General features: G+C 52.7%; 1 protein-coding gene across 2 annotated transcripts; it reads right to left on the bottom strand.

Moving 5' to 3' along the window:
• Nucleotides 1-4007: 4007 nt before the first annotated feature.
• On the bottom strand, nt 4008-23149 carry DPYSL4 (dihydropyrimidinase like 4). 2 transcript variants are annotated; one of them, XM_075027014.1, is made up of 14 exons: nt 22898-23149; nt 20123-20211; nt 19325-19509; nt 18279-18443; nt 16787-16848; nt 16616-16696; nt 13749-13817; nt 13520-13640; nt 12647-12803; nt 10442-10583; nt 9209-9379; nt 7785-7964; nt 5716-5887; nt 4008-4771 (listed from the first exon to the last, which is right to left on the bottom strand). In XM_075027014.1, the coding sequence occupies exons 1-14, from the start codon at nt 23147-23149 to the stop codon at nt 4680-4682; spliced, it is 1938 nt and encodes a 645-aa protein (XP_074883115.1). In that variant the 3' UTR covers nt 4008-4679. The 2 variants fall into 2 exon arrangements, with proteins under 2 accessions (XP_074883115.1, XP_074883116.1); XM_075027015.1 differs by lacking the exon at nt 22898-23149 and adding an exon at nt 22103-22190.
• Nucleotides 23150-24289: the final 1140 nt, after the last annotated feature.

Here is a 24289-nt window from a genome sequence, read left to right as displayed (position 1 = left end):
TTGCCAAGTATTTGTTGTCATTTCCAGGTTATTGATCTGTAGAAAAAAACTTTGAATCTTATAAAAAGTGGGTGTTATAATTACATTTCTTGATTACACATTGCAGACTGGGCTTGTTTAGCGTCCAGATTACACCAGTGGGTGTAACAGCCAGAAGATACCACCCGCCCGCTGTGTCTGAGCTGCCCGCTACCGACGGCAGCTCCCCGGCCAGCAGCAGCAGTCCTTTACGGCCGCATAGCAAGCAGGTCAGTACGCCAAGTATTTTTTAATTTGCTGCAAATTGCGTGGCGTGGTGCAGTGCCTGGCAAAGCCGGGTGGTTGCAGCTGATGGTTATGAGGCTGTGTGAAGGCACGAACCATGAAAAAAACCAAAACGCTGAAAGCTTTCTGAAGCCCCACCAGACCCCAGAGCTGGTGGGACGCTCCCTGCTAGCGCAGAGCCAGGGGTGGGATGTGGGAATGCAGCCGTCAGACTCCTTAAAAACTGCAAAACAGGCGTTAAAAGGGGAACAGCTGAATCCAGACGTTTTACAGTGTCCCACTTGCCGGTGTCAGTTAGAAGGTGTTTATAATTCCCTAGGGAGCGTTTATCTTTACAGCAGCGGGGCCGAGGGTCCTTTCGATGGTGGGTTTGGGGTCGCGGTGAGGATGAGGAGTGCCCTGGGCACTGCCACCGGCCTGGGTCGCCTCTGCCCACACTGGCCCCTGCCCGGGGGGATCTGCGCTGCACGGCTCCGAGTCTCTCCATGTGCTTGTGCTGGGCTGGTGCCTGGGAATGAGCTGGGAGAGCGATGAGGAATGTGCTGGGTTGCACCCACGCAGGGGCTGGGTCAGGGGCCCGGTGCCCAGCACCCACACCTATGGCTTGCTATGTTTTAGTACTTCACTGCACAGCCCTGGATTTTGTAGGTTAAACTCAACAAAAACAGCCCCAGGAGCTTCAGGAGGTCTGTGTTGTTTTTTATTTTCTCTTTCATCCCTCATCAGTACTTGGAATTATTAATCATGGTTGTTGGCGCAATGTGCTGGCTTCCTTTATCTCAGTGTAGAAAGCATCTGCAAAGGCTCTTCCTGACTTCAAAAGAAGTGGTAAAGGAACGAGACAAATCAATATATGAGCCCTAACTTGGCTCTCTGCAGAGCCCTTCACCGCGGTTGGCAGCCCTGTGCCCAGCCACCGATTTGATGCCTCTGGCGTGACCCCTCACAGCGTCCCCGTGCGTCCCCGAAGGGCCAAGGGCACCCAGAGCAGCCACCAAGCTGGGTCACTCACCCCTTGTACGAGGGGGAGAAGGCAAAGGTAACAGGGTGAGGACAGTTCCCCACACACAGCCCTTAAATCACAGGGGGTGAAAAAGCTGATTGATAGACTTAAACCGCCACGGCAGCCCCAAAAGCAGGCGGCTCTGTATCCGGCTGCCTGCCACTGCTGTGCCTAAACCGCTGCAACTGGCTTTTGCCGGGGCTCACCCTTGGGGTGGGACAAGCAGGGACCAGCCCTCCCCGTGCTCATCACCCGACTTTGCCTTTCTTACCTGCTGAGATTTATCGTGCCGCTGGTTTGGATGGTTGGACCTGAAGGAAAGGCGGGTGCCAGCTGCTGCTGCCTGCGCAGGCTGGGCTGGGGAGAGCCCTGTTACCCAGCAGAGCAGGTCAAGGCAAGGTTTGCCACAAGCTGGGAAAAAAAGCAGAAAGGAGCATGGAACTGCAGTGATAATTTTGTGTCTGGCTGCCAGCTGATTTGCACCCTTAGGGAAACGTCAGGAGGGTTTTCACGCAGCAAGTGTGAGCCCTGCGGCATCCCTCTGCCCCCGCTTTCCTCCACTGCGGCTGGTGAGACAACGGCGATGCCGGGGCAGCCGCGTCTCTGCAGCCCTCGGGCAGCTCTCGGCCGGGCTGCTTGGCTGCAGGGTGCCGTCACGCTCAATTTTAGCACTGCGCGATTTTCTGCTGCTTGTAACTGTGTCTGCATTTAAGACCAATACGCTGCATTGCATATTCTGTTTTGGTTTGGGCTGGGCAATTGTTGTCTTTTTGAATTTTACTGTTTTGTAGATAGTACTGCCGTTCTGCTAGGAAACGAGAGGCTCACTCATCCCCACTCCAAACATGGGCTGGGGTCTCAGGGCCCTGCCAGCGCGGCTGCGGTGCCTCGCCGCAGAGCCAGCCGGCACCCGCCGCCCCGGGCACGGGCCCTCGGTCAAGGGCACAAAGCGTCTCGCCGGTCGGTCCCCTTCGCCTGCGTGTGCCTGACCCAGAGCCTGCAGGAAAGCTGTCCAAAGAAATTAGGGCCAGAGACGGTGTTTGTGCCCTGGGTGGGTTCGTTTCCCGGAGGCTCTGGCTGCATTAGCAGGCGGCTGCCTCTGCCAGGACTCTGCTCAGCATCTCCTGGCACCAGGAAAGCTGCAGAAATGCTCTCAGCCCCGCTCTGTGCTTTAGGAAGTTGGGGTTACCACGTACCAGTGCCTGATAGCTCCCGGACCGAGGAAATAAACGCAAAGCCTCCTTGCAAAGAGAAAGGGGCAGCGGGATTTGAGCCCTCAGCTGGCGAGGCAGATGGAGGGACCAAAATGGCTTCTGCAGGGCGATGCTGGGAGAGGGGACAGTGTCTCTGGCTCCTGCCGGGGTCCCCACCACCCTGGGGTACCTCTCACTAACGACCCTGACCGTTGGACAAGGGTATTTCCAGGACAGAGATCACAGAACTTCCCTTGCTAAGTGTTACTGAGCTGGGGGTATCCCTGTCACCCTGTGGATGTCTGGGCAGGTGGGAGATGTTGCTGCCAGCAGACTGTAACTTTTCTCTTTCCCATTCCTTATGTAGTTTCCACTGCCATCACTTTAAAACTCTATTCAGAAAGAAAATAAATAGATGTTCAATAGCCTTGGCACAATTGCCGGAAAACTCAGAAGACCAACAAATGAAATTAAATAATTTGTTTCAATTAAAATATATCAACAAATGCATTCCCATATGTTTGATGCAGAAATTACTACAGCTCATTGCATTAAGCTATGAGATGTAGGTCAGATCAGATAAACAACAAGAAAAAAAAACACCAAAAAAAACCCCCAAACCCTTCCTGGTTTAAATTTGTAAATTCAGATAATACATTCATTCATATTTAACTTGTGGGTTGGTGTATCCAGAGCTGCTGAACAGTATTTCAGCTTCCACCTATGGAGCAGATGCTTGCTCATGCTTCCACAACCCTTTTGTTCCCAGCTTTCAGACAGAGCTAGAAACCAAAGCATGACCTTGCCTGAGGAAAATCTGCATCTCACCAACACGTTACAGCATCTCTTACTGCATCTGCGTCTCACAGGCATCAGCAGTGTTGTTGACGTACTGGGAAAAATTAGACCACCCTCATGGTATTTGAGCTTTATTTGCAAACTGAAGGCTTTTGGCGGGCAGGCTGGCTGTGTGACACCAAATCTGACCAAGCAGCCCTTGTTAAGTGTGCCGGGTCTAACCAGAAGGGTGGGATTCTGTGTTATTCCTACACAGCTAATAAAAAGCCTCTTTTCATTGTCAAAGGGGAGTTACAGTAACCTGCAAGTCATTGTAGGTTTTACAGAACCGATTTCACAAACCCTCATGCATAAAAACACAAAGGAAGAAAACACAAAAATTGACTCAGATGGCTCAACCGCTTCCACCATTTTATGATTTCCAACAAACTTTATTCAAAGCAAGGAACAGAAGACGAATGGCGAGCCATTCTGTAAGAGGTACATGCATAGCTTTGTGGCGTAGAGGTTCACCTTTACTGTACATACCTTTAAATATAATAAACGGGCTATAATAACCTTTATAAAAGAGTCTGTCATATGCAACTGGCCTTCAAATGAGCCTTATTATTGGTTATAAGACTTACACTCGGTTCTTGAAAAACTGTATAAATAATCTTTAAAAAACGAGCCTGACAGAAAGTCTACAGCCCGCCGGCATGTGTGCCGCGGCGCCGGGTCCCAGGAGCAGCCAGCAGCCGCCTGCCCCGGGATGCGCCTGCGCCCGCCCCACTGCGGCTGGGACCACTGCAGGGACAGACGGACACGCGGCCGTCCCGCACGGACGCGCTGGCTCACGGGCGCAGCGACGGCGAGTCCCGGAGCGCGGCCGGGGCTGCGCGGCGAGATGGTGTCAAGATCCGCTCGGGGATGCTGCAAACAGACAAGATGCAACCCACCATATTAAAACCATACAGATTCGGAAGTGTTTATCGGTTAAAAGTCCTTCGACTAGAAAGGGCAGTCGATGCTATTAGAAAGGAGCGTATTCCAGCCAAAATGTACCTTCGTTTTTCATCCCGGCCACAAGCCAGCCAGCAGCACGGCTGAGCACGCTGCCGAGTGTACATCTAGGTGCCCGCATGCACAAGGTAAGGGCTTTCCGAGTAGCTACTGAAGAAATACAGACTGGGAGAAATTGAGATGGGAGCGCTACCTCTCGGGGCGGGGAGGGGGGCTTACTCTACTTGCTACCTACGAGAAGAAGGGGATGGGGCAGCTGACGAATGCTCCATTTTTCATCCTGAGCTTGAGGGCGACCCACCGTCCCCTTCCCAGCTGGACCCGGCGCCGGCAGGACCCAAGCACGCCCCGGCGGCGGCTGCGGCAGGGACAACCACGCCAGCGGCCCTGGGGGAGAGCGCAGCCCCCGGGCTGCCCCGTCAGGACAGCGAGGTGATGTTGGACCGTCCACCCGGCGGGGCGATGATTTTCTGAGCCGTGCGTCTGGCAATGTGGTCGTCGGCTTGCGACCCTAGGGAAGAGGACAGGCATGGGGTGTGCTGTTGGCACAGTGTGGGAGTCCCGCTGCTTTAAATGCACAGATCATAAAAGGTTTCCTTTGTGGGAAATGCTAGTACTTTCATTATATATCATTTTGGACACCATATTATCATAGTACAGTTTGGAATGGCTTTATTTGCCTGAATGTCTTTATATTTTATTGCTTCTTCCCAGAAAACATTATAAATGGCTTTCCCATAAATAAACAGTTTCTATATAATAAAATGTGGGGCCTTGTACATTTACTAAGCAATTTGCGATCCACCCGATCTCAACCAGCTAAGAAAACAACATTACGCAAGTCATTTTGTGGCAGAGCATTGGCTTTCCAATGTCCCTAAGGCTGCCAGGCAGATTTCTGCAGGATGCTGAGCTCAGTGATGCTGAATCGCTGCCTGCTTACACAGAAAGACCAAAGGAATTTTCTTTCTGGTTCCTGAAAATGGAGTTATTTGACTAACCTCTACAAACCCAACCACTTCTAACCCCTGACTCACAGAGGACGCAGCCGGGGCTGAAGTCCTGACCCCCCCCGACAGCCAGGGCAGCGTCCCCACTGACCCGGGCAGGGATGCGGTGACACCCTCGCCTTCAGCCTCATCCTCCTGCTCCCCATCACTGCAGCCTCCACCCTCCACGGAGCCTGTACTCACACACACCCCCACCAGGCTCTGCCATATATGTTTGTCAGTGCACTTACACAGACAGCGTAAAACATTCTAGAGATTTCTGTGCTGCATTTAGTCCCTAGGCTGCTGCGACAGTAAGAACTGCTTTTTCCTGAGCAAAAATTAAGTTTCTATTCCTCAGCTTTGCCCTGCCACTCACACCAGCCCGGGGCTTTGTGACAGCCATGCAAACCAGCCCCCCCGCCGCCTGCAGCCCCCCCCCGACTTTCGGGGACCCCCGCCCTACCAGACAAGCTGAACCCCGACTGATGGAGGTTGCGCACGGGAGGAGCCTGGGCTTTGCCGGCACAAGGCGCGATCCTGGAGGCCGGAGTGTTGGCCACGGCTCTGGCGCTGGCGAGGACGTCGTGGACCGGTCCGTCGTACAGCCCTCTGGGGACGCCGTGCACTTCGGCCAGCTGCGGGGAGAAGGCACGTATTTAAGCGAAGGCGAACAAGAACCAGGCCCAACAGACGGGCAACGACTTGTTGTCCTTCTCTCTGTGCTTAACCCCTTCCCGAGGGTTTGGGGGGAGACTGCACCCCCAAACAGACCAGACCAAGTGGAGGATGCTGCCCGGACCCCGTGGGCAGAGGTCCTGTTCCCCCCCCACGAAAAGGGGCTCCGAGAGGTGGTCGGGGGATGCCGCCGTGCGAGGGGCCATGCTCCCCTGAGGGCAACGTCCCCCAGGTGCGTGCTCCGACCGGCGTCACCCAGCGTGACCATCACGTCCTCCCGCAGGGAGGATGAGCTCAGCCCTGGGCGCTCACGGCTGCTGGGGAGCCAAAGTCCTAACGACTTCATTACCAGCGTTTCATCACGGCTTTGCTTAAGGCTGTTTCTCCTCCCAGGCGAAGCAGTGACAGCCCTTTGACAACCACAGGGGCAGAAGGGACTTGTTTTGAAGATGAAAAGTGCTGGGTTTCAAAAAAAAGGCATGGACTGATAGGTTATCAAGATGTCTATAGCAGTTTCTGGAGAAATTTTTCTCTTGCATGACCTTTGTCTCCATCGTGCTGCGTATCTTGTGAAGAAAATACCCTGCTCAATGTTTTCCAGCGCTCTTTTTGACCGTAGCTTTTGTGAAAAGCTCCAGTTAAATCATGGATGGAGATCTGGCGTGGGCAGGCTGCCAGGTTGTTTGCAAAGCGCCGAACGCACCTGCCTGAATGCACTAACTGGACAAAGCAACCCCTCACCGCCCGGGCTGACGCCTGGTTATCATCCCGCCAGAGCGGGGACTTCAGCTCGCTGTGCGTCAAGGTTTGTGTGCAGCAAACTCCAGCCTTTATGATAAAAAACATACAGCACTGGGTGTCTGCTCCCACAAGGGACAGAGGTGCAGCCTGACCGCTAACAAGGAGCCCGGGGACCCTCTGCCCCAGCCGACGGCACCGGCCAGCCCGCCCCACCGCCTCTCGGGGCGTGAAAGGGATGCGGGACGTGCCGGGGAAATGGAGGACACCACCAGCACTGCCAGCGCCAGCGCCGGGCGGGAGGTTAACCGAGGCTGCTGCCAGACGGAGTGGAGATGGCGGCCCACCGCCAGGCAGTGCCGCGGGGGAGACCCAGCCTCTGGCAGGGAGCTGGCAGGGTCCCATCCATCCCCATCCCGCAGGGAGCTGGCAGGGTCCCATCCATCCCCATCCCACCCTGACTCCGAAGGCACTCCCCCCCCGCAGCTGCCAGCGCCGCTGGTGTTGCTGCAGGTAATTTGGGGTTAATGAGTTCTGCTCTACCTTCGTCAACAATGCATAATGAAAATGTCGAAAATAACACATGGAAGAGGGGAGGAGAGCAGAGCTGTTAAGGAGCTCTTTATATATTTGCATGTCTTCATATCTCCTTAAAAAGCTGTGCTAGCACACTGAAGGATTTATCTTACTGTATTTCCAGGAACCCTACATGCATTACCCTTCGACAGATGCAGCACAGACACTGGCAATACAGTAACATAAACTTTTCTAATACAGGTAGGAGAGGAATTCCTCCCTTCTACCTCAATACAAACCAAACAAAACCAGATTTGCTAGAAGTCATATTTTTGCTTTGCAACTTCATAATAGGCAAATAACACTAGCATTACTAGCTATAACACTAAAATAGGCATTATTGATTAATGTGCCAAGCCACACACCAAAGCAGCTACATGACAACATTACAAATTTCCAAGGCCTAGAAAGAAATAACATTCATAATATTCTTGTTTCTGTTGCCTATTCCATCAGCAGGCTTGCTATAACAGCGACTGAACACAATAATGCAGAGAGAGTGCAATGAATATATGGGATTATGGCAAATAAAATTCTCCTTACCCTGTTTCTTGCCTTTATCCTTTTATAAACAAAATCAGGGAATGTCTTTCTAGGAATGAAGCGACCTGACCCCTGGGTAACACACAGGTTTCCATCTTCAAGAACAACTTTTCCCTGACTTATGACCACAGTAGGAACCCCGTGGCACTCTGTGCCTTCAAATATGTTGTACTCCACGTTCTGGAAAGAACAAACCACGATATTCAATATGGTTAAGATTTAAGAAGAGAAGGTGACAGTCTAGCCAATTATGCCCCCCCCCCATTTTTGTACGTTGCTCCTCATGCACAATCAGTTGTACTTAACTAACCCTTCATATTTCAAATAATAAGGTTCTTCTAATTGGATGAACTAAAGCAAACTGGAATGGAGAAACTAAACCCTCAAAATGCTCAGTACTTGCCCAAAAGACATGCAGCACTCCTGGAGCAAACTAGACTTTTACTATACATGAACAATTAATTCCCTCTAAGCCCCAGAGCCCTGCTTAAGTTCTCCATTCAGGGACAGAAGTTCTTGTCATTTCTTCCAAGTCACTGCAAGTCTTCTATGAAAATAAGTACGGAAAGTCATGTCTGTTCTGTGGGAAATGCAAAATCATGCCACTTTCTTCAAATGCTCCCATTACTATCACTAACAAACTACCCAAAAACCAAAGTGTACAGTGAAAAAATGTGACATTATAAAAAAACAAAAGTGAATTTTCTGGACCAAAAGAAAACCAGTTTCTATTTTTTAAAGAAAACACCTGAATATTTCAATCAGTGATAATTTTCTTCAAGAAAAAACATTTTGGTGAAAAAAACCACATGGGTCAAAATGTTTCTACATTAACTTCAATCAGCTCTATCACCAACATTCCTCACAACACCTCACCCCCCTCTCTCTTTCAACTGCATCTTTCTGTCAGAGGCTTATGTTGGAAATAGTTTGGGGATGTCCACGGCCTGAAAAACCACGGCTAAAATGCCATTAAGATGCACCCAGACCTCTCCCGACTGAGTGACCCCTACAGACAGGCAGCGCCCATGGAGCCAGTGCAGGAATGAGTCTGGCTCTTTGGGAAGGATCCTGATATATTAAACTATATTAATAGTTTAATACTTAAAACAAATTCAGCACTTTTACTTACATTTTTCTAGTCCGCAGTGAATACATTGATCTTAAAATTTCTGTAGCAGATGCAGACTGTCTCAGAGTAGTCACTGCTCCTCAGTTACAATCCTACCCTTCACAGTAACCAAGGATATTTTCATTTGCTTGTATTTTTAAAAGCAAATGCAAGGTCCTTCATCACTTTATCCACATACACAGCTGCCCCCTTGCTGAATGATCTGATCTTTCTAATCTGAGGAGAGAGATTGCTTTACTGCTCTCTTCTGACTCTCAACTCAGCTCCAGAAAGTAATGTAAAAATACTTTACCAGGTTGTGGGTTTTTGCCGAGATGATTTTAGTAGCCTTGGGGTTCCACAAAACCAAGTCTGCGTCAGCACCCACAGCGATGCGCCCCTTCCTGGGGTAGCAGTTGAAGATCTTGGCAGCATTGGTGCTGGTCACTGCTACAAAATCGTTCTCATCCATCTTCCCAGAGACCTGGGAAAGAGAAGGGGAAAAGGACCCTCACCGGAGACGTGCCCTGCTCCCGGCAGCGGGCAGCAGCCCTGTCCCACGGCCGGACCCACGCTCTCCCACCGGCAGGAACGAGGATCCACGAGAAGAAAACGCAGGACCCAACCGCGCGACCATGCGATGTGAGGATCCACCCTGCGACAGGGCTGCAATGACGGGGGAGAAGGGAGACGGGGGGGGCCGAGCCTTGTCCCTGTGGGCTAAATAATACAATAGATGGGTTTTATTTTCCCCGGATTCTGAAATTTAAGGTCTCTGAAAAACAAGACCTTCAGTGGTAGGCTCCAACTCCTATACAGGCACCTCACGTTCACTAAAGATGGTTAAGAATATTTCAGTGAAGAAAGACCAGACGTGAACCTATTATCTTAAGACAAATTCTATTTATCTTTGAACAAAGCCCACCTAAGGCGGAGGCCTCAGGGTGGCTTGGTTCCCAAGCTCCTGGAAGTCCGCACCGAGATGTCTGCTCCGTGGGACGCAGGCTCGAGCCTCCCAGGGATGCTCCGCGGGAGGGCAGGGTGCGCCGGCGTGCAGGGACACGGGACTCGATCCCGACGGCCAGACGCCGCAGCTCTCCCTCGGCAGCCGCGGAGGTGCCGCGGGAGCCCGTCCCCACCGGTGGGGACCGGGGCGACCAGGCAGCTGGCAGCCACGGCCACGGCCACGGCCACCGAGGGAGAGACGCCCCGTCCCCATCCACCTCCCCAGGCCTCCTGCAAGCAGCAGGGAAGACGGCATTAAGGGTAAGGTCGCGCCGAACCCTTAGGTAAGCGTGGGAGAGACTTTCTCTTGTGACTGCGAGCGAGAGCGGTGTGGTGCCGAAGCCTTTGAAGACACTTCCAAGGCATTCAAGTTAATGCTAATTCCTCATTAGCAAGCTCCTCTGAAGTAGCAGTCTAGACAATGTCACACCTCCCGGCTCGTTTGAATTAACGAGGACGCTGACAGCACCTAGCACAGGCACTGCTCGCACGCACTCGCATCCACAGCTTCGCAAGGACTCAGCGTTATTTTAGTACCTACCACGCACTTTTCCCAGATTATGGACATCCGCTCTTCGATGCCGTTGGTTCCCTCGGGGATGAGGGTGAAGTTGTCCTTCCCCACTGCCTTCTGCGCGGTGGTGAAGGTGCAGTGAGCGCTGCCTGCAACCTGCAGGTCCCCGCTAGGCAAAAAGCGCAGCACAGGGGGTCAGAGGAGGCACCCGACGGCACAACCACCACCTCCCCTGCCCTGCGGCACCCCTCCTCTCCTCTCGGCGGGCGAAAGCCCCCCCTTGCCTGGGAGGCTGCCTGTGGCACTAACGGCTTGTGGGCTTCGGGCTCGGTCTGTTTGGAACGGACTGGTTTCACCAACAAAGACTGCAAAGGCAGGCGACTTACCGTCTGTAAATGCCCATGGAAGTCAAGTTAAAAGGCAGTTTTTACAGGTACACAGAGGCATCTCACTCTACTAATTTATACAGGAATTAAGCACTGGAATCATCTAAGAGATGTAACCAGCAGCCTCATAAACGCTGTTTATATTCTCTCCTAAAGTGGCCATTTTTTTTACTATTTAAGCCAACGTTTTAATCTTTGTACCTTCTTTTTGAACCTCGGATTATTTTAGGAAATGGCTCTCCAAGCAAGGCTGCTTTTAAAGCAAGGTTCTTTTAAAGCAAGGATATGGTTAAATAAAACAAGACCCTGGATAAACCCAAATGTTATGTACTCTCATATACTACAGGTGAAGGAACTGGATCCACACAGGCAGGCAGGGCACAGCAGGGCAAGAAAAGAATTGAGCACATGGAGCTTGACGAGCCTGGGAGCTTGACTTTATGTCAAAGCTGTGCTAGACTGAACTATGCTTGTATTTTATTGCCTCTTTTAAGAAAATATTGAATGTATTGAGATATCTTTGTATGCTGTGTAAGATATACTAACATGAACCACTTTTCTCTTGTTAACAGCTCTTTATCCTTCTAGGAAGGAAGTCACATTTCAGAGAATGCTAAGAAATGTTTGTTTCTTCTTTAAAATATATATTGAATGCAATTTTTTTTACAATTATCTGGATCCATAAACAACTTTCATCCCATTTCAAAAGTTGTTCACGCATTACTTCTGGAGCTGATTTTTCTAACTCTGCCCACACCGAACTGCGTGTAATGCCAGACAAAGCTTTACTGACTGGTGCCACTCCGCGGGCTGTGTGGCTACGAACGGAGAGGATGCCAGAGCTGAGCTGCAGGCACCTGAATGCAAACCCTCCGCTGTGAACGAACCCCCGCTTCTACGGATCACTTTCTGCAAGGCGGTGGTGACGGATTTGGTGTGTATTTGCTGTGAGGTGTGAAACCCTGGCCCGTGGCAAAGCTCCAGCCGTGATTAACAGCTTGCCGGCTGTGTCCCTGGAATACGGCCCCGGCAGGCGGGTGTTGGTGTTTCCCTGCCCGGTCTGGGCTGCCAGCGCCCGCTCGGTCCCTGCACGGCTCCAGGGACGCTCCAGCCGGTCCCCGGGGCTTTGCCGCGTGACTCTGCATCGAAACAACGCCGCACGGTGACGTGCCCGAAACGCTTATGCTTCACACATTTTAAAATCTTGCAAACGCCCAACGCTGCTTCCGACAAAATCCTTCTTTTTGCTTTAATGCTAAAGCAGCGCAGGAGGCTTTCCCCGGGACGCGGCGAGGCAGAGCGGCAGAGGACACTGTCCCTCGGGCACTGGGGTGTCCTGGCCATCCCGCCGGACGCTGTGCCTTCCCCAGTCCGGTTCTGAAGGAGGAACCGGGCAGCGTGAGCCTGATTTTTACACAGAAAATCGGGTAACTATTACCCGGCTTCATCAAAGCATAAGTTAGGCTCTTTTTGAAAGAGTCACCTGGCTCAAAAACCCGAAGAGTTATTCTTTTGATATGCAAAAGTGCAACAATTGAGGGATTAGTTTTCCTACTCTGATTATAATATCAAGGGGAAAGCTGAATTGTGTGCAAGCCTCGGCTGTGCTGCTGCACCCTGCAACACCCAGGTACGGGACAAGACTGGGGGAGCCCCCGGGAAGACAGAGGCTGCTACCCACGGGCGAAAGGTGGGGGGGCCAAGCCAGGGAGGTCCGGGGCTGCGACCCCCCGGCCAGCCCCCGCTCCGCAGGCGATGCTCTGACTGTAAACGGCATTCGAACGAACGCAGGCGGGATGCAAACACGAGAGACGTGCTCAGGCATCGGCACCGACAGGGAACTCACCAGGACAAGAGGGAGGTGAGGTGATCCGGCGTGGTGGGGTCCGGGCTGATGGGGGGAGAGGTGACGAAGGCTGCAGCCTTGGCCCAGTTTTTACTCCAGTAGTGCGACCCGTCGGCGCCCAGGCTGGCGGTAATGGGCTCTCCGTACACAACCGTGCCTGCAGAGCAATCAGTTAATGAGTGCAAGCGCGCCGCGGGTCCTGCAGCCTCTTCACACAGCGCGGACAAACACCGCGGTTAACGATAAAGGACAGTTTCACTTCTCTCCAGTGTTCTCACTATTTCAGCTTTTTGAATTCACGTTAATCCCTCAGATGATTATCTCAAACGACTGGGAAGTGCTGTCAAAACAAGTTTTGAATCTGTCTGTTTTCTCCTAAGACATACACTCGTATCTACAAACCCTCGCGCCTTCCTCTAAATCAAACCAGCGTCTCTCTGGCAGTCCCCTGCCTGGGGGCAGAGGTGGCTGCGGACCCCCGCCTGTCCCTGGGCACGGCCCTCCGCCCTGCTCCCCACAGGACTGCTTCCAGCTCTTCGCACTCTACTCCCCGTTCGAATTTGGAGCTTGCTCCAAATCCGTTTTTCATTTAGTTCATGACAAATGATTGCAAGTGAATTATTTGCTTTTTGTCAGCTGCATCTACTGAGATTCAGGTGTCAAAAGTTTCAAGCGCATCTCCTCAAATCTTTCCAGCTCAGAGCAATTAGCTCTGGCACACTCTGCGAAGAAAAGCCAACACCAAGTTTTAGCACCCTTAAAAGGTGAGAGAAATTGGGTGGTAACAAATTCTTACACCTTGCAGCTAGAATGATATTCCTGGGCACATTTAAGTAGGCTCAATTAGTGTGCAAATACAAAACAACGCTTTACCTTTTCTCTTTGCTTGAGCTAACACATCTGCTGCACCTCTGCTCATAATTTTGGTGATGTACAAGGGGCAGTTGGCTTGTTTAGCAATGGTAATTGCACGGTACACTGCCTCCGCTTCCACCTGCGGACACCAGAACACAGGCAGAAACCGTCTCAGGGCACCTCTGCTACCGCCGCAGCGGCTGTTCTAAACCCCTGGGTGGTTCTGCTGAAGGGCTGGAGACGTTACCTCCTCGGGGCGGCTGAGGACATGTCCTTCTGGCCCGGTAATCCCGAGTTCCAGCAGCCTCTTTTGCTCCTAGGTGGACAAAGATGAACAAACGAGCAGTCAGTGATAAGAACAGCCTGTCCGAAGCAATGCAGGACACAAAACACCGTGTTCAGAAGTACCTGAAGGTTGATGGAAATTCATGAGTACGACTAGGCAATACCATTTATACCTGTGACACTCCACAAACCGCTGCAGCTGCTTCCTAGGAGACCCATCCAGTGCTGTGGAAACGTGTCTGGACTGGGACCTGCTGCACCCCAACAGCACCTTTGGCCCTTCCCCAGTCTTCAAGCCCAGCTATAGTTCTGGAGCATGCGGGATTTTAAACCCATTGCTGCTTACACCAAGGCTGTGCTAGCTGCGATGCATGGCTACAGGGAAGGAAGAGATGTGTAAAAGGAATGAGGCCTTCAGCCTTATTGTTTTAAGACTATTCATATTAGACATATAACTAGTGATTAGAAATTGGTTTAGACATGATTAACAGAATGCAGGTGCTTATAAAACAATATGTATGAGCTGCTTAATTGTCCTGTATGTCTCCCCCTCCATGGCTGGCTTAAAACCCAGTCAAGCTGAATCAACAGAGGAAGGATCATACATCTTAGACCTAAGACATGGGAGTAAGTGATTAACTTTAGAACAAGATAAATTAATAGAATAACCTGAGTGAATTTTTAGAAATTCAAAGGTATCTTTGAAGTGTAAGAAGATAAGTGATTGTGGTGATCGAAGACATTCTGCCTATGACCGCTAACTTCAGAAGAACCGAGACAGGAAAATGGATGAGATAAGATGATGAATGATAACAATATGAGAACAGAGATCTGTTGGAAAATTACAAAGACTTTGGACTGGGACAATGGGTGGTAAAAAGGTATATAAGAGTTGGAAACTTTTGGAAGTATGCCATTCACTGGGGTGGTGGCCCAGCTCTGAGTTGTTAATAAAGCAAACCTAGAGAAACCCACATCTGAAAATTCTTTAACAAGATGTTTCCCCCGGACGTGAGGCTGCCTGAAGCTGCTCCGAGGAGCCCATGGAGGAGGCAGAGATGGGTGCAAGGCATCAGAGAGACTGTCAGCGTGTCCCACCTCTCCAGAGCTTCGCCCGCTAAGTCCCACAGCCACGGCCACGCACATTCCCCGTCCCCGGTGCACTTCGCCATGCAGCAGCGGGGACATGGCTCGGACGAAAGGCTGCTGCTGCTTGCCACCCCCCCCCCAGTTCTGGGGGGATGCAGCAGTGGGGGGGCAGGTTTTGCACAGCCACTGGCCCAGTGGCGTGCCCCAGCGCAGGGGCTGAAGCCGAGCAGCCCCACCTGGCTGCGCCCACGTCACGATGGGCACGAACCAAGTCCCCGCAGGGACCCCGTGCTAGCTGGGAACCCATGGTGACAGGAGCTGGGAGGAACTCTGGGCTGCACCCAGGTTATTCACGTTGTATTTGAAAGCAGATGTCTAGCACATGCCTCACCCCATTTCCTTTCTGTGATGTTTTGTATCATGTAATGCTCCCCCCTTAGCTGGCATTAGATGCAAGGACATTATTCAACACTACAGACCAGATCTCACAGCGTTTAAAGGGTCCTGCTCTTAGAGGATGGTTATTTCTCTGTATTCCTGTGGCAGGTACCCTCTGAGTTTGTCCCCAGGGCTCGAATGTCATCATGCTGGCAGCTTAAAGAAATACTTCTGAAGATATTGAACTGCCTGGGATCGCATTATGTCTCACAGCCAGCAGAAGAAAAGGTTTCTCAGATAAAATCCCAGGGAGGCGGGAATTAGCCTCCATCCTGTTTGTTCAAATAAGCCTGTTTGAAGGACTAGGATCCTGCTTTCATCCTAAACTCTCCTCCCACAGCAGACTGAACACCTGCGTTACCATAAGCTAAAAGGAACTGCAAGTCTAATTCCACCTTGTGTCATCTGTTTGCAGTATGTATCCAAGATTTTCTTTTCTAAAGGTATAAAGGAAAAATAATGGACATGAGCAAAGTCTGCAATACCAAGGAAGTTCCTGAGTACCATTTGTGGAGATAAGTACTGCCAAGTGCTTATTATTAGTACATTATTTCAAAAGACGCAAACCTCCTTATTTTCTTAAGTGCTCAAGACTTCTAAACGAGATAGATAATGTGGTAAAGTATCACTTAAGGCAGCCAGTCATCCTGTAAGAAGCCCCAGAACGTACTTGCTGGGAACCGCTGAACAGTCCTTGTAAAGATTTCTGTGATGAAACCCAGCTGTGTGTGTGAGGCACCGGGAAGATGCTGCCGACTTTAGCAGGAGCCCCTGACCCTCCTGCACGTCCCTCTGCCAGCACAGGGTCCCCGCTCAGCCCTTTCCCTCCGAGGCTCGGGTCGTCGGCTTACACCGCAGACCAGGTCCCCCAGCGCGCGGCTGGAGCCGCAGGGGCAGATGCGGGAGCGCCGATTCTGCATCCCCCGGCTGCTGCCAGGCTCGCTGCCCACACGCACGGACCGACCACGGCCGCTCTGCTGCAAGGCCACGAGCTCAGCTCGGCTCGGCTTTCACCGGAGATCTTGGAGGTGAGCGACCGAGGTGATGCTCTGCTGAAAGCAGGCACCGAAAAGTGCTCGCCGGTCCTCTCCCCAAAGCAACCAGGTGTCACAGCAGGCTGCTCCTCCTTCCCTGGGCTGGACCGATCCCCACTGAATCTGCAGCACCAACTGAAGGCTGAAAGTGTGCTGGCACTGCTCCACCTTCCACTAGACACTACAGCCCATCTGTTAAAGTCAGCACTTCACCTTAAATCAAAATACTCTGGACAACCTTTAATTTAAATGAATATAAATACCGTACCTCATCGATGATGTCTCCGTTTTCAGCATGCACTTGGGCAATGGCCCCCAGGTCTCGAATAATGCAGAATATTTCGTACATCTGCCAAGAGACAGTGGGTTGCCTGATATCAGATAAATCACAGCTTACACTCAGAGCATGGGTGATGGCTTTCACTGGACACTGTATTACCTGGGCATCGGTGCACTGAAGTTTGTCTTTGTAGGCCATAAAAACCAGGAAGGAGTTCACACCTTGAGAAAAGAAAATGACACGTGTGTTTATTGGCCCAGCTGAGAACTCGGTGACCCGGTACAGGCTGAGCAGGAGGTGTTCAAACTGGGGGGGCTTTGTGCAGGCTGGGGTTGGACTGAGAGTGAAGCAAAGCTAAGGGCTGAAATGGTTAAAGTCCTCACAAGATCTGAACCCCAAAGCTTGGGAGCCATGACAGACAACACACCCCTATCTTTGGATGCACCCAAACCAAGAAAAAAAACCCTGTAGTCCATTTCTGATTTTAGGTACTCTCTGTAACTTGCTCCGAATGCACAGCATCAAATATATTGCTCCCAAGCTGAGTTTTCCCTCCAGTGGTGGTTTCAATTTATGGTTTATCCCCAACTTTGTTCTGATAACGGTCTTTGAATTAGTGTATTAGTGCTGAGAGCGAATTACAGCAAAAGATGAGATTCTCTAACATTAGAGCACTGTTATTTATTGCACTGCTATTTAGCTAGAGAAATAGACGGGCAGTACTTTCCATACAGCACTGCATGCAATCCTAATTTCTACCATTTCTATCATCTAACATAAAGGATGGTTCTTGAAGCACTGAGTCAAAGCTGGAGAATTGCTACTGTATTTTATATGGATAGAGGCAACAACTAATCCCAAACTATGATCAAATTACAAATAAACTGTATTTCATGTGAACGTACATATGAAAAACAGCCGGTATAAGCTTGGAATAGCTACATTACTTCAGCCACTCCGCATTTTAATAGGAAATTCACTGCACATTTCTATGTTAATTGACCAATTAAGCCCTTGCTTGCAAGACTGCAAATTACACTGAAGTCATTTAGCTCTACATTACCATATCTGAAAGCAAAATGTAGTTCCAAACGTGGAAATAAGTATTAATGAAATGCATGAATTCCTGCCGCATGGCCTGCTTTCCAGTAAGCCATGTCCAGTGGATACCTCAGGATGTGCAGGAATTACAGGCACGAACAAAATCTCTACAGAAAGCTTAAAGCTTACTTTTATTCTATAAGCCCCGTCTTGAGCGTTTTTCTATTAACACTTCTCTGTACATGAGGCAGGCTGAATCAGGGTGCCCGATTACTGTTCCTTTAGTTTCCAAAATCAATTTTCAGGACCGGGCTGTACATTGCCCAAAGGTGAGAGCACACAAACCAGACGTTACGCTACGAACCCGGTGTCAATACCCCTGTCCACACCTTTCTCCTGGACGGCAAAGGACGGGCAGTTCACACCTGGATAGCGAGGGAGCGCGGTGGTCCCCTCCACGCAGCCCATCTATCGCCGGGTGAGAGGAGTACGGCGGAGCAGCAATAACCATCACGGCTACGACGACGTGCTGACGTGCCTGTACTGCAATAATTACGATGTGGGGGTTTTTGTGGGGTTATTGCCAGAACACCGCTCTTTCTGTCCTTACCCTTGTCCTTCACCAGGGCTTCCAGTTCCTCCTTCAGGCTTTCGTGCCAGCGAGGGACGTCGACGTGCAGCGAGTAGTCGCAGCAGGCCTGGCTGTCGGCACTCCCGCGCCACTGCTCGTAGGCAGCCACGAGGCTGGTCCCAGCGTCCGGGCAGACGTGGTCAACTGAGGAAACACTGCACAGCGTTAGCACGCCTGCCAGGGAAAGGGCTAGAGAAACACCTGGAGAGCGCAGCAGCCACCAGTATTCTTGTGCAAGACTTTACTGCTGCGAAAAGGAGACACTGTAACGCTAATTCATTTTTATAGCGTTGATTAAAGACAAAGGATAATAAATTTCCCAGATAAAGTGAAACAAATGGAACAAATGAACTGCACACTATGGCTACTATCATCCCTTTTTTTTTCCACACAGCCTACCCAGCACAGCATCTGAGAGAGGCCGGTGACCAAAGCATGTGCTTGCACACTTTTGCATGGCTCCCTCGGGCATTTTCTATAGGCAGTCACCCACAGCCCATCAGTCCTCTGCACTTCTCTTCTCTTTGTTCCTATTCCCTGCAGTACTGGCCATGAGACTGCTACAGAGCTACGCCAGCACTTGTTGAGACTGGTCCTTCAGTCACATATATTACAGTGGGCCTTGGGACCAGAACAAGAACAAAACAGAAATCAAAATTATTTTACATTAACACAAAAACAGCACCCATGCTCATAGAGCTGAAAAACTCTTACAAAAACACATTTGCAAAGCTATTAAAAATACATTAAAAGGTGTTTAAAGTTTTCTTCTATTTTATTCTCTTACAAGGTGAAGCAGGAGCGGAGCAGCTATGTATTTTTAATATATGTGTATAGCAACAGAAGGAGGTTCTTAAAGGTACATAATGCGTTTTCATTAGCTTTGTAATGCTTTGATTTCTACAGCAAAAATGGAACATTTCTCTGCTATGAGGGTAAATAATCTCTGCCATGAAAAAAGGCCCAATGTATTTGGCTAAACAACGTTCTACTTAGAAGTCTGTTCGAGTGCTGCTCCATCTTACTGATCATTGTGGTTCCTCCTGCCAGGGCTGCTTTCGTGCCTTGGTAGAAGTCATCAGCAGAGGTCATCCCCATGACGGGCATCTGCAGTCTGGTGTGGACGTCTATCCCGCCCGGCATCACGATCTGGCTGTAGGCGTCAATTGTCTTCACACCACCAGGAACAACCAGGTTTTCTCCGATTTGTCTGAAAATTATATGAAGATCTCCTGTTAACTGGCAACAACTTTTAAGTGAAGATGCAAACCCAGCTTCGAAGTACTGCTGGTGGCACGCAGCCATGCGCTGCCCGGTCCTCCTGGCAGCCCGGGGCCAGGTTCTGCCCCAGGAGGGAGCACCTCCTGCTCGGCTGGGTGCCGGAGCAGAGCCGGGGTCCGCTCCCATCACGCCCACCCAGCAGCACCCATCCCACCCCTCCGACTCCGGCACTCAGCAGCAGCGTTTGGGACACGCCAGGCCATCGCCTGAGGGACCCGCTCAGACCAGAGGAGCTGCCGAGGTCGCAGTGCCGGAGTCCGTACGCTGCTTCTCAGGGACCTTTGCAGCGCTTGCCCTGGCTCCGCGCTCATCTCCTGCGCAACTTACAACAGAGCACGAGCTGTCAGCACTTTATACGTCTTTCCAGCTCCAAAAGTACACTAATGTAGATCTATCTTGACACTATTCGAAAAAAACATCCTCGTGTTTCAAAAAGGGAACATATTTCCGAGAGAAAAATGACAGAAAGGAACCTTGTTCAAACTCCATGGTACTGTATCATGCTTGGAAATTACATTACCAAATATAAATTTTTAACTTACTTTATTAAACCGTCTTCCACATAAATGTCTGCATAAAATGACTGATCATCGTTGACAATTTTTCCTCCTTTGATTAGAAGCCGGTCACTCTAATGGAAAAAAACCCACACTTTTTAAAAGATTAGTTTATTTATTCATTCTGAGCTTTCATTAAGTCAAGGACTTAATATTTTGCCCTTCAACCATACAAGTTTAGTGACTATCCAAACTATTCCACACCAAACCCAACAGTACTTTGCGAAGGAAACCCTACAAAATTTGAGAGGAACACAGAACTCCTAGGAAGCACGGCATGAGCCTGGGGTATACAGGCGGCACAGCCGAGCCCGACAGCTCTGGGGACCAGAACATCCCCATTTCAGGGGTCTGAGCCGTGCGTTGCTGAGCGGAGCCAGGCGAAGGGAGCGTGCTCCAGCCCTCGCTGCTCCTGACCTGCCTTGCGGGAAGCACACCACCCCCCGAGGGCCCACCAAGAGCTCCTTCAGAGCAGGTTCAGCGACTGACTGAAGTTCTCAGCAGTTTTAGAAGGTTTGCAAGGTGACATCCTGCAGCTCGGCCATGTACCTGCCTCCTCCATCAGCTCCGGTTACGGAGACCTTTAAGCGCATCTTATTAACCTGGTAATTTATTGACATTGGTTAGTTTTCACAGTCTTGTTGGAGGCAGATAATGCCTTAAGGACTTCCCTCACTTCAAAGCAAGACACTGGTAGAGTTGTCAGATTTGCAGAATCTTTAACTAGAAAAATTAGACAGCAGCTGCGTTTATGTAAATGTGGAACTGCAGCCTAATTTAAAAGGATTCCTTTCCTGCTCTCTGGTGTTGCTAGAAAAATTATTACGAAGGCTAAAATGGGCAACGCAAGGAGCATGGCCTTAGCACAAAGGCAACTGAGGGACCCAAGAGCACGTGGAGACGGCTTACAACACGGCAATGCGTGCTGATGCTAAACAGCGGGGAAAACGTTTTGGGGTCTTGTATTGAATAGCACCACTGGCATATAGAAAAAAGTATTGAAGAATTGCATTGTGTTTTTAAAAGTGTCGAGGCTTTTACTGCATCTCTATTGTTTTCCCTCGTCCCATAAAATCAATCGAAAGGAGCCTCCGTGTTGGCTGCCCCACGGGAGATCCCTACGGCCCCTCCCCTTGCGGGGCCCACCCCAACGCCCCCCCCCAGCTGTGCCCCCCCCGAGCCGCTCCCCAGCACAGACTAACGCGGCCCGTCCCCGGCTCACGCAGCGCCTGGCACCCACCGGGACGTTTTCAAGGGAACTCAGCCATGAGCCAGCAAAACGAGGGCAACGGGGGGGAAAAAACAAAAGCAAAAAAACGAAAGCAAAAAAAAAAAAAAGCATCGCTACCGGGAGATTTTCCCTGCTCCTGCTGAGAAGCCCTGGCGCCGGGAGCAGGGAATCCCCTCCCACACCAGCCGGGCCGGGGAGCGCACACCGCTCCGCATCAGACGGCCGTGCCGGGGGGGAGCACCGGGGCTCGGCGGCGAGCAGATGCCGGGCAGGGGGGCAAGGAGCACGGCAGGCTGACGCTCCCCCCACGCCCCCCGGCCCCCGCCAAAACAGCGGTTCCGAAACACGCCCGAAGGAAAGTTGGGGAGGCGGCGGGGCAGCCCCGCAGCCGCGGTGAGGGTCGCGCCCGCCTTTGTCCCCCGGCAGCCGGGCGGGCTGGTTCGGCGGGACCCCGGCTGCGCCCCGGCCGGCGCCAGACAAAGCGCCGGGGCCGCCGGGCTCAGCCCGGGCCGCGGCCAACAAAGGGAGCGGCGGAGCCGGGGGGGGCCGCACCGCCCGTGTCCCCCGCCCCCCCCCCCGGGGTCCCGACCCCCATTAGCGGGTAGAAGCCCCGCAGCGCTCCCCGGGCGTCCGGCCCCGCGGGCGGCGGGGACCGCCCGGCTCCATCCCGGCCGGCCGGGCCCGCAAGCCCCCCCGGGGGTCCCACCCGCGCCCCCGCGGGGGACCCCCCTCACCGTGATGCGGGGGACGCTCTTCTTGCCCTGGTGCGACATCTCCCCGCCGCGCTCCGCCCGTGTCTGTCTGTGTGTGTCTCCGTGCGTGGGTCTGTGCCCGCGTGTGCGCGTCCCTGCGTGCGTGCGCGCCCCCCGCCGCTGCCGCCGGCTCCCCCCGCCCGCCGCCGGCCCGGGGCCGCGCTCCCGGCGCTGCAGACAAAGCCGGCCCGCCGGGGAAAGGAGCGGAGCGGAGGACCCCCCCCCACGTCGGTCAGTCCCGCAGCCCCCACCGCCCCCGCGGACCCGGCGGCGGGACGGGGTGCGCAGCCCCTGCCCGGTGCCGCTGCCGCCCCGGAGCGGCCCTGCAGCCGCGGACGGGGGCCCGGGGGGTCGCGGGGGCCGGTTCAAGTTGTGTCCCCCGAAGGATTAGTGACCGCTCACCCCCCCAACGCCCCCCCCCTCCCTCGGGCCGTCCCCTGCCAGCAGCCGGTCCGCCGGCCGGTTCCCGGACCCCTTACCGGGCGCGGGGCTCCCGAGGGTCGGCGGGGACGGGACGGGAGGGACGGGGTCCCCGCTCGCCCTCCCCGGGGGGGGTCTCGGCCAGGGCGGCTCCGGCCGGGGCTCCGCGACCCGCGGGCGGAGAAGGGGCGAAGGGCGAGGGTCGCCGCTACCCCGCGGGGGGCTCAGGGCGCCGGGCCGGGGCTGGCGACCCCCCCGCCCTGCCGGCTGGCTCCGTGCCTGCCCCGGCGGGAGGGGACTGGAGGGAAGGGGAGGGGGTGTCGGGCTGCCCGAGACCCCGGCGCAGCCGGCCCTTACCTGCCGGCAGCCGTCGGGCAGCTCTGCCGGGGGGGCGGCGGCGGGGCCGGGGGAGGGCGCGGGGGCGCGGCGGTGCCCACCGTGGGGGGTCCCGGGGCCGGAGCCGCCGAGCGAGGCGAAGTCCAGCGTCTTGTTGTCGAAGGCGTCCTCCACGCTGCAGAACATGCCTCCGCGCTTCTGCCGCGGCCGCGGGCTGCCCGCCCCCAGCCCCGCGAAGCAGGCGGGCAGCGACTCCTCCCGCTGCCCCGACATGGGCTCCGGGGGTCGGGGGGGGCGACCCGGGCAGCCCCCGGTGCTGGTGCCGGTGCGCGGCCGCCGCGCTCCGCAGCCGGCTCGCCCTGGGGAGAAGAGCAAAGCGCGTTAAAAGCAGCCCAGGGACCGACCGCCCCCCGCCCCGCCCGGCCGTGACCATCCACCCGTGGCACGTCCCCGCTGCGGGGCCGGCTCCATCCTCTGCGGGAGGGCCGGTCCCCCGGGGGGGGTCACACCGCCTCGCCCGGCCCTCGCTTCAGGCAGCGGCTTCCCCTTCGCCTCGGCAGGCGCTGGGTGGGCTTGATCCCACCGGCGATGAGAGGATGAGGAGAGTTAATACTGAGCTCAGCGGGAGGTAAGCGACCCCGCTGTGGGTTTGCAAGAGCGTAGGGGATCGGTTTTTCAGGTGGAAGTTAAAAAACGGTCAAGAAGTTACCGTGTTGTAAAAGAAGCGTCAGCAAAGTTACTGTAACCGAGCGAAGGCTTCCTTCCTGCAACCAGGGAAAAGAACCAAAACAATTTACCGCATTCGAAGGTTTAAAACAGATCTTTTTATTAAAAGCTTACAATAATTTATGTATTTTACAAATGAATAGAAAGTCTCTCGATATATATCATATGAATCACAATACAAAAATATGTGTAAAATTCTGTAATTGATCAATCCAGCCCTATTTTAGGCCTGTCAATTACTGTTTCAGCACTGAACCAAACATTACGTATTTAGGGTACAGTCATCAGGGTTATATTAGAGCGCACAAGTCACGGCACGCTGGCCATTGGAAAAAAAACATTTTCTCTGGTTTATGTTTTGCATAAGTTTACAATAGTTCCTTTTTATAAAATGTACAATACGTAAGTACAGGGTTTGATACACATATTCACAATACGATTTCCTGAGTCTAAACTAAATCCATTTCTGTGCTAACGCCCGCTGCCCGTCGCGAGGTGGTGGCGGCATTCGGGGTGCAAAGGGAGCTGGCCTCGGTCCCCCCAGGGGGACCCCCGGGGCCATTTTCTCTTCACGGTCAGGAGTTTTGTTCCCAAGCTGTGTAAGGCACTCGAGGATACACTGAAGGCTACAGATATTACTAAAGCAGAATACTTTAAAGAATAGCCACAGTCCTCCAACAGCTTGAG

The sequence above is a fragment of the Buteo buteo genome, chromosome 4 (genome assembly GCF_964188355.1).
Source record: "Buteo buteo chromosome 4, bButBut1.hap1.1, whole genome shotgun sequence".
Classification (NCBI taxonomy): domain Eukaryota; kingdom Metazoa; phylum Chordata; class Aves; order Accipitriformes; family Accipitridae; genus Buteo; species Buteo buteo.
Note: the sequence above shows the minus strand (reverse complement) of the source record. Positions and strands in the feature narration are given on the sequence as shown.

Coding starts and splice junctions, on each gene's coding strand:
- DPYSL4 (XM_075027014.1), bottom strand. CDS start 23,149: ATGTCGGGGCAGCGGGAGGAGTCGCTGCCCGCCTGCTTCGCGGGGCTG. Junction 20,212..22,897: donor TGCCCGACGGCTGCCGGCAG/GTAAGGGCCGGC, acceptor TTTTTCCATTAG/AGTGACCGGCTTCTAATCAA. Junction 7,965..9,208: donor CGGCAAAAACCCACAACCTG/GTAAAGTATTTT, acceptor TGTTCTTTCCAG/AACGTGGAGTACAACATATT.